At 46.7% G+C, this 10689-nt stretch overlaps 1 protein-coding gene across 1 annotated transcript; it reads right to left on the bottom strand.

The window, feature by feature from the left end:
- Positions 1 to 259: 259 nt before the first annotated feature.
- RDH12 (retinol dehydrogenase 12) lies at positions 260 to 8965 on the bottom strand. Its single transcript, XM_020889780.2, has 7 exons — positions 8734 to 8965; positions 7206 to 7324; positions 6573 to 6728; positions 5817 to 5921; positions 4887 to 5096; positions 2200 to 2389; positions 260 to 1110 (listed from the first exon to the last, which is right to left on the bottom strand). Exons 1-7 carry the CDS (start codon positions 8799 to 8801, stop codon positions 1008 to 1010), a joined length of 951 nt encoding a protein of 316 aa, XP_020745439.2. The 5' UTR covers positions 8802 to 8965; the 3' UTR covers positions 260 to 1007.
- Positions 8966 to 10689: the final 1724 nt, after the last annotated feature.

The following is a 10689-nucleotide window of genomic DNA, read 5'->3' as shown; positions in this document are numbered from 1 at the left end:
TCCTCTACTGCCTCTGACCTTGATCTATAGTGAAGCTCAGCATCTGTATAATTTAAATCACTCCTGCCACTTCTTAAATAGTCAAATGTGAGAGCTGGAAGAAACTTGAGAAAACATCCAACTGAACCATCTTATTCTGTACCTAGAGGATGTATTATAACAAGACTATGGGTCAGTGGGTGAGAAAGTGAAATACTACCCATTGAACTTGGTTTCATTTCTCCCCTGCTACCCTGAGAGAATAAATAAGGCAATAAGATGAATATGCAGTCTTTATTTTCTCTAAAATTGAGGCAAAGGCAACTCTTTAGAAAAAGAAACCATCTACATGATTGAAAATGGGAAGGTCCAAACTTATACAACATTATATGTCAATTATATCTCAGTGGAGCTGAAAAAATTGTTTTTCATTAAAAAAAAAAAAAAACTACTGGAAACAGAAAACAGGCTCCTGTGCCTTTACACAGGAACCTTTACACTGCGGCTCCAGGATGCTCAGAGGAAGGAAATAAAGTCAGCCAAGGTTGAGCCAAGATCCTCCTGAGTTGGTCCAGACTCCAGACTAGCATTACAAAGAGGAAAGAGATCAGTCAAGGGTCTTTGAGCCTACAAATCGTAGAAAGATGTAACACTGATGTTCATCACCTCAGCTGAGTGTGCTAACTGGCATTTCTGTTCTTGGTGAGGAAACTGACCCAGTTTCCCAGGTTCTTCTGCCATCCTCATGCCCAGCCTGGCAACCGCCCCATTCTCCTGGCCCAAGAGGGTGGCCGACTCTGTAAGTCTTGGAAAAGAGTACTCTGTAGGTGTGACCGTATTATGCCATGAGCCAGCCTCATGAGAGGGCTGGATATGCAAAGATTTCTAGAAGGGTCAGGAGTATCGGAGCAAGCCAGGGTTCACTAGAGCAGCCTGCCAGGACAAGCCTGCAAGGTAGGCTTTCTCATTGGTCCCCGTCTCTCATGGTGTGGACTCGGCCTGATACAACCGTGCCTCTTCCACCAGATCTACTCCCACTGGATTCCCAGAAGCTCACAGCTGACATTCCACAGGCGCTCAGCCGTTTTGTTATTCCGGGCCCTGGGCGACACCCAGGTCTTCTTGCAGTCACTGGAGGGCAGAGAAAGAGAGTGAATATCCAGGAGTGAAAATGGACAGTCTGGAAAAGTTCATGTCCTCCTCCTGGAACAGATTTCTAAATGTATAAAATATATTAGATAAAAAAGAAACTAACTGTACTAAAATGCAATTTTAAAATATTTTGGGTTTTGTGTGACTTTTTAAAATTTTTTAGTTTTCTTGGTGTCGAGTTGATTTACAGTGTTGTGGTAGCTGCAGGTGTGCAGCACAGTGATTCAGTCAGACATGTAATATCTTCATTCTCTTTAGGTTCTTCTCTCATAAAGGTTATCACGGAATGCTGAGTAGCTTTCCCTGTGCTATATAATAGGTCCCTGTTGGTTATCTATCTTATATACAGTATAAAATATTTTAAAAACAAATGCATAGCGTAGTAACGTGTTCATGTCACTTCGCAGTGGTTGCAGATACCACAGAATGTCGCTTCTGCTCACCAATCCTTTGAAATCTGGTGGTGATTAGACCCCAGGCTAGCTCATCTAGTAGACAACAAAATGTCCATTCTTACATTCCATCAGTTAATGCCAATCTTGGCATCTTTGGGAGACAGAGTTCACACTGGAAAGCAGTGGCTTTGCCCTGGAGCATTGTGCTATGTGCTATTTAAAAATTCATGAAGGAAGTCAGCCAAAAGCTTCAAGGAAAAGAAAAAGGCTCTTGCAAAGGCTTATCTGCAAATGTGGCACACAGGTTTCAAACAGAGCCATGAAACCAACTCTTATTGTTGTTGTTGAAACCAGTTCTTGCAATGTTTCAAAGCTGTTCAGTCGCTAAGTCATGTCTGACTCTGTTGAGACCCCCATGGACTGTAGCCTGCCAGGCTCCATGGGATTTCCCAGGCCAGAATACTGGAGTGGGTTGCCATTTCCTTCTCCAGGGAATCTTCCTGGCCTGGGGGTTGAACCTACATTTCCTGCATTGGCAGGCAGGTTCTTTACCACTGAGCCACCAGGGAAGCCTATGTATCAAATCTAAGCTTCCTTTAAAAAGAAAAAGCACTTGGTTCACTGGCCCAACCTAAATCTGGACTCCCCCATCAGGCACACAGCCGCTCCACACCTGAAGTACTTGCCGCTCAGAGGCTCCAGGCCCTCAGCCAGCGCACAGTGCAGGCTGGTCTGGGCCCCCTCCCACGTCGTCTTCAGGAAGGGGGAGAAGAGCCGCCAAAGCAGACACAGCAGGAAGGAGTGTCGGACCAACTCGGAGCGGACGATGCCTGGGTGCACCGCGTAGGTGGTGACCCCCGTGCCTAGGGCAAAGAGGGCACAGTTAGACCAGAGACACACTCCCAGGCCAGGAAAACAGCTCACCTCCTGCACCAACGTGCACAAGTGACAAGAAGGGCCTCGGGAACCCCTGTGTTCTAAAGACACCACTTCTAGCCAGGTGGTGGTGGTAGTTTAGTCACTAAGTCGCCAGGTAGAATCTCACAAGTAATCATTGAGGTTATCCAGAGAGATCTATAACTTTCTCAGCCTTCTATGCACCAGATGGAACGCTTGGTTGCAGGTCCTTCTATTTCAGTGTCATCTTTTCTTTTTAAGATTCTTGTATGTGGACCATTTTTAAAAGTCTTTTGTTTAATTTGTCACAATATTGATTCTGTTTGTTTTGGTCTTCTGGCCACTAGGCCTATGAAACCTGAGCTCCCAACCAGCAATCGGATACATACCGCCTGCACTGGAAGATGAAGTCACTGGACCACCAGGGAAGTCCCTGTTTCAGCATCATCTTAATCTTTGGCTTAAATGCTATCTTTGGAATTTCTACTGGAGGATCTCAGGGATAACAATCCTGTTAGAAGGTAGGAAGCTAGGACCTTGTTATAAACTGCATTTGCCAGGCAAGCACATTTGATGAAGTGTATAGGTTGAGGGGTGTTGATGGATATGATGAGGGCTACTGATAGGCACCTAAGACACGCCTGCTACCTCTACTGTCTTCAGTATTTATTACGTACAAGGGCTGTGCTACATGTTTTACATGTTATCTCATTTGACTCTCAAAGAGGTTGTTGAGGTAAGCAATACTAAGAAGCCCATTTATAGCTAAGGAAAGTGAGTTCTCATCAGACAGGTTAAGGACGGTGCCCAAGGCCCCACCTAGGAGGCTGCTGAACTAAGGTCTGAACCCCGATGTGGAGCAAAGAGCATGGACTTCCCAGCTGCCTGGATTTGAATCCTGTCTCATTTAGGAACAATATATCCTGCTTGGGCAAGTTTCTTAAGATATCTGTGCTCATTTCTTCCTTTGTAGGGAGGGGAAACATAATAGCATTTACCTCATAGGAATATTGTATAAAATGAGTAAAGACATCAATAGTACACGGCACACACAAACTCTTAATTTTTGTTGTCATTACTAGTATTTTTTAACTTTTTATTTTATATTGGAGTATAGGTGATTAACAATGTTGTGATAGTTTCAGATGCACAGCAAAGGGACTCAGCCATACATATACATGTGTCTATTCTCCTCCAAACTCCGCTCCCACCCAGCCCGCCACATGACATTGAACAGAGTTACCTTATTCTTCTACTTTCTGCATTCTGATAGTAAATACTGTTTCCCCCAAACTCTGGCTTATTCACTAGAGCAAATGGCCCTCCAGATTCAAAGATATCAAAGTCAACAGCTCAACAAAAACTCTAGGGGAGCACGGAATCATAGGATTAAAAATGGCCTCACCTCCCCTTACAGCTGAGGGGATGAAGTCAAGGAAGATTAAAGGGACATGTTTGCATATACACGTGGCTCTACATGTGGTAGAGTAAGAACTCAGACCCAAGTATCTGAAACCCTGACTCCAGGCAGCGAGTGGCCGCTCTGTAGCTCAGCTCACCACGTAAACCTCAGCAGAAGGCCCAGTGAAGGAAGCAACCTGATTTAAATCTCAGTCCCCACGTTCCAGTCCTTATCCTTCATTTGCCATACAATCTTGGGCTGGCCACTTCTCTGAATCTCAGTGTGGACGCATAAAACAGTAAAAACAATACCTATTCTGCCTGTTGCAAGAGGTTGTCATTAAAAAAATCAGATGAGGGCTTCCCTGATGGCTCAGTGGTAAAGAATCTGCCTGCCAATGCAGGAAACACAGGTTCGATCCCTGATCCAGCAGGATCCTTTATGCTGTGAAGCAACTAGACTTGTGCACCACAACTATCGATCCTGTGCTCGAGAGCCCAGGAGACGCAACTACGGAGCCCATGAAGAAGTTTGCCTGCACTAGAACCCACGCTTTGCAACAAAAGAAGCCACCGCAATGAGAAGCCTGCACACTGCAACTAGAGAGTAGCCCCTACTCTCTGCAACTAGAGAAAAGCCCTCACGGCAATGAAGACTCAGCACAGTCAAAAATAAATAAAGTTATTTTAAAAATCAGGTGAGATGATAAATATGAAATACTGGGTTCACCAAAAAGTCTGTTCAGGTTTTTCTATAAGATGTTATGGAAAAACCCAAAAGAACTTTTTGGCCAACACAATAAGATGCAACAAAACACATAATAAGGTTTATAGGTTTTCCTGACCTCTGTTCAACTTTAACAGTCCTTCCCAAGGCAAAGACTCTGTTTTATAACCTCATTCATTTTTCACTCTGTTTATAACCTCATTCTCCTTAGTGCACAGAGCTGCCTCTGAAATGAGCATGCTTGACATTCTGACTTCAGAAGTTTCTGCCAACCTCGATACTGACCTGAGTCCATGTTTTTGCTGTCTTAACTCTGGCCCTTTCTCTAGACTCACCTCTGAGCCTCTTGGCCAACTCGCGAGTGAAGAGCACATTGGCCAGCTTGCTGTGGCAATAAGCGAAACCCCGGTTGTAGTACTTCTCACCCTGGAGATCATGGAAGCGAATCTTGCCGGCGTGGTGGGCCACTGACGAGAGGGTCACCACCCGTGCAGGAGCGGACTCCTTCAGCCGCCCCAGGAGCAAGCGGGTGAGAAGGAAGTGACCTGTGAGGAGAGCCAGTGGGGGAGATGTAAGAGTGGACTGGCAGCCTGGGCTTGGGTGTGAGTCCTGGCATATGACAGGACTTTAGCACCAGCTCACTATCTTCTGGGTGTGAACATGCTGATACCATGAGCAACTCAGCGCTAGTGGTCAGTCAGTCTGAGTTAATTGAGTCCTCAAGGCAAGGGCCAGAGCTGGACTGTAGGTAAGGCAACACAGATGTAATCTGTACTTATTTGTACCTTTGCCCTTGCCCCAGTCAGGGGAAACTGCGAGCTTTGGACATCTCCCCTCTAGCTATGATCACATAGCCATGGGCATGGACAGAAGGAAGGATGAAATATTCAGGGAAAATAACACATGCTTATGATCAGAGAACATGCTCCACGATACCCTCACAAAAGCCATCGCCTTGAACTCTGAACCATAACCTCTCTCATACCTCAAGTCTCAAAGGTCTGCCTCCTCCATGGACCAACCCTTGGTTTACTTGTTACAGTAACTGACCCCCCACAGCCAAAGATCCCTGCACCCCGACATCTGGCAAGTCTTCATTACCATGGTTCCCTTTAAGAATGACATTCTTCTTCCTGGTATCTCCTAATTTGGGGGATTTCTTAATGGTGTGGGTAAGAGGAGCTCACTTTTTTGCACTGGTTAGGAGAGAGATAATGAAGGAAAAACCAGCATGCCTTGCTCCTCAGTCACTCAAAGATACTCACCGAGGTGGTTGACTCCCAAGTGGGTTTCAAAACCATCAGCTGTTTTGGAATATGGGCACAGCATCACTCCTGCATTGTTGATCAGAATATGAAGCTGCTTTTCCTCTAAAGAGCACAGCCAAGGAGACAATGTGGTTAGCTCCCTGTCCCACTTCTGAGTGTTTGTTCCTTGCCTTTGGGCCTATCTCAGTGATATTCAGTAACCGCTGTCACTGGGTTTCTAATTTTGGTTGCTGTTTCTTCCTGGATACCATTCATCCATTCATTCAGCAAATGGGTATTCAGTACTGACTCGGGGCTGGGCTAGGCACGGGGCGCACAGTGGTAAATAAGACAGACACGGTCACTGTCCTTCACAGATTTCATAGTCCTTGATGGGAGATGGTCATTTTCCAAGATACAGAAGAATATTAGCAGCAACAGAACTTCCTTTAGTGCCTGTGGCCCCAGAAGGTTGATTCTCAGCATCAAAGAGAGCATGGCATCAGGGCCACACCTTGACGTCAAGGTACAAGCCCAGACAAGGAGCTGACACCTCCAAAATCCCCACTGCTGAAGCAAGAGAATGATAAGGATCCTGCCCAACCTGTCCACCCACTGTCCCTGAGCCAGTTCCCTGCCCTGCTAGTTCATGCGGCAGAACCTGTCCAGTGGGATCCATGACGTTTCTGATTTTATAGTCAGAGAGAGTCCAGGGTTGAGCAGCCATACCCACACCCAGCTTCCTGCCTTTCTAGTGATCTACCAGGGCCTCACCTGCCAGGAAGCCCTCAGCAAAGGCTCGGATGGACTTGGTATCAGATAGGTCCAGTTTCCGTACCAGCACCTGGGAGTTCTTTGTATCAGCTCGAATTTCACTGGCAGCAGACTCCCCCTTCAGTACATCTCGACAGGCAATGTATACTCGGGCTCCTGAGGGCAAAACAAACAGAGGACTACGTGTTCAGAGTCTGGGCTGAAGAAGAGTCTAGTAAGTGAGTTTGGGACTGGTGGGCAGAGCATTCCCCCTCACTATTCTTAAAACAGTGAGTTGCTACTTCTGGATTCTCCTTTCTATCAGCTTCAGCCCAGGCTGGGAACCCTGATTTATACAACCCTGGTTTTATATTTACCATAGTTAAGGATCTCCTTTTCAAAAAACTGACCTGATCAATATTATATGCAGGCATCACTGTTTTCCTTACTTTATATAATAAGGAAGGGGCAGGCAGGAAGGAAGGTTTCAGGCCATAGAGTAAATTGGTGTCCCAGCTGGACTTGAACCCCAGGATCCTTGAGTTTCTGGCCACAACCTCCAAGCCCAGGAGGAAAGATAAGGGAACGTGAGCAGAGCTCCTAGCAAGAAAGGCAGGAGGCCCTGCTCTGTGGAAACGGAAGGGAAAGACTTGCCTCTGCGAGAAAGCTCTCTGGCCGTCTCCTTGCCGATGCCTGTGTTGGCGCCAGTGATCACCACCACCTTCCCAGAAAGCTGCACATTTGTTCTACAAACCCCGCCAGCAAAGAACTTCCTATAGGCAAAGGAAACAAAACATTTATGCACCATCTTTTCCAACCCCAGAAGGAGATTCATAAAACCCACCCGCCCTCAAAGAGGAATTTCTTTGCATTGTTGTCAGGAGACCTAAAGCAGCTAATCTTCAGGGGATGGCATTGTCCCAGTGAGGAAGGCAGTCTCCTGCTTATCAGCTCAGATGGCGAGGTGATGTGCCCGGAAGCTACAAATGATTATCAGAGCAAATAAAATCAATTCTCTTGAGCTAGAGCCAATGGAGACCTTCCTCGTTAGATAACAAAGATATCTCGCTCTTAACTCTAGAGGTTCTCGGAGGTCAGATTCCTCCTCTAACCTGCGCCACAAACATGAGAGGGGTGGGCATTTGTAGAATCAGTGGTCCTGAGCCCTCGGTCTTCAATAAGCATCAGTGGTGAGTAACTGATGAACAGCACCTCCAGGGGTCCCATATGTAAACATGGCTCTTGGGTTGCCTTGTCAGTTTTAAGAGAGCCAGAATATTCTGCCATCTTATTAGAGATTTCATTCTAGCTGTCAGTGCACAGAGAGAAAAACCTCCCTTGCTCAGACCTCTGTGCGAAGAGCATTCTTTTACATAGAGTTGACCTGACAAGTTCCCCAAAATAGGACAGGAAGGAACAGACCTGACATGATCCGCACATCATCCAGCTGCCAAGCACTAGGCTAGGCACTTTGCAAGGGAATTTAATTCAGTCATTCTGTTATTATCCCCATATTACAATGGAGAAAGCTGGGGCTTGAAGAAGTTCACTTGCTAACAGTGGCAAAACTGGAATCTGAACCCAGGTTTCTCTGCCAGGACCTAGAGTAATACTTTGCCCTTGATATGTCCCTTTAACCTTCTTGACCATCAGCAACTTAAAAATTCTTTACTCAGAACCCACATTTCTCTGACATCTCCAGAAATCTTACAGCAAAATAGCCATCCCCAAACATTACTTGTCAGTAGTTTCAAAGTGGGGAGAGTTTGTTTCCTTCCCAAGATGCCTGGCAAGGACCACCCATGGTAATGCAGCAAGCCCACCTTGACTGGGGATACTGAAGAAAGGGAGGTCTTCAGAGGAACCCAAGGGAGCAGAATGAAAGAGCAAGGGCTCCCCCATAAGATGACTTTCAAGCTACTTAACAGGCATCCATTCAGCCTTTCACTAGCTTCAGAATTCAAACCCGCCTCTCCTCTCCCCAGGTGCTTCCTTCTTATTTTCCACCATGGTATTCAGAACCACCTCCTTCCTTCGTGCTTTTTCTGCCTTGACTGTCTCTCCCTTGGCCTCCATCCCTTTCTCTTCCTTCAGCAGCCGAGAACTCATCTACTTACAAGCTCCATGGCTCCCAACTCAGGGCTTTGTAAACCATTCAATGAATTACTGAATTAAGACAAACCTGATGGATGGAGCTGTCACATACAGGAAAGAAAGGAAGGAGGTGAGCAGTCCCAAGGCAACCAGCATCTTTTCAACTTCTTTAGTTGCTGCTGCTTCAGCAAGAGCAACTTATACTCCAACTCTGGCTTGGGCTCCTCCTGGTCTGGCTCCAACTCTTGGCTGCTTCTTGCTGCTTCTCTCTCCTCCAGCTCCACTCGCTCCTGGGTGCTCAGCAACAGCCTGGCTCTGAGTGCAGCCCAGAATCCTATTTAAATCCGAGAGCTGTCAGAGCGCAGCCTGCTGGGAGATGTAGTCCTGGGGGAGGAGGACAGGGAAAAGAGCAGAGCCTCACATTGGCAAAGAGAAGGAGGGCAGCTGGAGAACCGTCCCCTAACTTTCCCACCCTCAGTCATTCCTCTTATCTAGGGAGTGTGTTCTCTCAACCACCCCCAGCTCCAAAATAGAATATGTTTAACTTTAGCAACAGACCCCATGATACTTGAAAAACAGAGTGATTAAAATAGACAAGAAAGAACCCCCCCGGAAAGGATGAGAGAATTCAGGAGAGTGGTTTCCCTTGATGGGGAAGGAGTAGAGATGGGGTGGAGCATGTTAGGACCTTCTTGTGGGGGGTGCTGGTAGTGTTCTGTCCTTTGAGGTGGCTGCTCTTACACAGGTGTGCTCGCTTAGTGAGAATTCACTGAGTCATGTACTTATCTGTGCACTTGGTGGGTTTTTTAATTTTCTATTTATTTTTGACGGCGCTTGGGTCTTCATGGTGGTGCCTGGGCTTCTCATTGCTGCGGCTTCTCTTGTTGCAGAGCACAGGCTCTAGGGCACGTGGGGCTTCGGTAGCTGTGGCTCACGGACTCAGCAGTTGCGGCCCAATGGCTTAGTTGCTCCACGGTGTATGGGATCCTCCTGGACCAGGGATCAAACCAGTGTCCCCTACATTGCAAGGCAGATTCTTAGCCACTGGCCCACCAGGGAAGCCCTTGACTGTGTTTCTGTTCTATTTCAGTGAAGTTAACCCACACGTACACGTGCCAAAGAAAAGGTATAGTGTGTAGTGCATGGTCTTTAGAGTGAACTTTCTGGTTCAAATCTCAGCTGATCTATTTACCAGAGCAGTGACCTTGGGTAAGTTACTAAACCTCTCTGTTAATTCAGTTGCCTCACTTGCGTAGTGGGCATGATAAAACATACACCTACCTTTTAAAGTATTTAATTAAATAGAAAATTTGAGACAGAAATAACACATTGAGTTGTGTGTAGAGGTTGGCTGTTGTCATTGCTGTATTGATTTCTGTCTTCTTTGCTATTTCACCTGCTTTATTCAGGGGGTTAGTGTAGAAAAGCAAGAGGTAGTGAATACAGGGGATGTTTCAGTGGAACACTATTAAAGATGAGGGGAAACAGAAGAAACAAACCTAGCAGAAACTCTCAGAGCCCTCTGGAGCTGTGTGAGGGGACGGGAGAACGTGAAGGCTTCACAGCCTCTGCTCACTCAGCATTGCTCTCCTGGACAGGACTCCAAGAGTTATGCCCCAGATCCGCTCCCTCCTGCACAGATAGAGGAGGCTCCTGAAAGACATGAGTGATGAAAAAAGACTTTTGTAGCAGGCAGTTGCTCACTCCCTCACTCAGCGATTCATCCATTTACTGAACATACACTCACGAGCATTTCTCAGTGCCATTCCTGCCCCTTGCGAATCCCAAGAACTGATGAACAGAACAAGGAGTAGTCAGACCACTCTGAAGGCGAATCCCTCTTGACTCCCAGCCTGCCTCTCCCGTATCTTCCCACTTCTCCTGAAGTAGCTTCAGTTCACTGCAGCAGTGACAGCTGCAAATAGTGCAAAGTCTCTGCAAGCCCTGAGGGGAACTTCCTACTGGTGCTTCTCAATGTCTGTCTCCTTGAGATGGATGTCTGCTGGGCCCACATGGTCCTGTCGATTGCACAGAGTCCTTTTCT

This window comes from Odocoileus virginianus, chromosome 6 (genome assembly GCF_023699985.2).
Source record: "Odocoileus virginianus isolate 20LAN1187 ecotype Illinois chromosome 6, Ovbor_1.2, whole genome shotgun sequence".
Taxonomy (NCBI): domain Eukaryota; kingdom Metazoa; phylum Chordata; class Mammalia; order Artiodactyla; family Cervidae; genus Odocoileus; species Odocoileus virginianus.
The sequence above is the reverse complement of the archived record's forward strand: the minus strand, read 5'-3'. Positions and strand labels throughout refer to the sequence as shown.

Bases quoted from the DNA above. Each gene is read 5' to 3' on its own strand.
- RDH12 (XM_020889780.2), bottom strand. From the start codon at position 8,801: ATGCTGGTTGCCTTGGGACTGCTCACCTCCTTCCTTTCTTTCCTGTAT. The intron at 5,922-6,572 runs GTGAGGCCCTGG...TGTGCTCTTTAG, and splicing joins TGCTGAGGGCTTCCTGGCAG to AGGAAAAGCAGCTTCATATT. The intron at 5,097-5,816 runs GTGAGTATCTTT...CTCTCCTCACAG, and splicing joins CTTGGGAGTCAACCACCTCG to GTCACTTCCTTCTCACCCGC.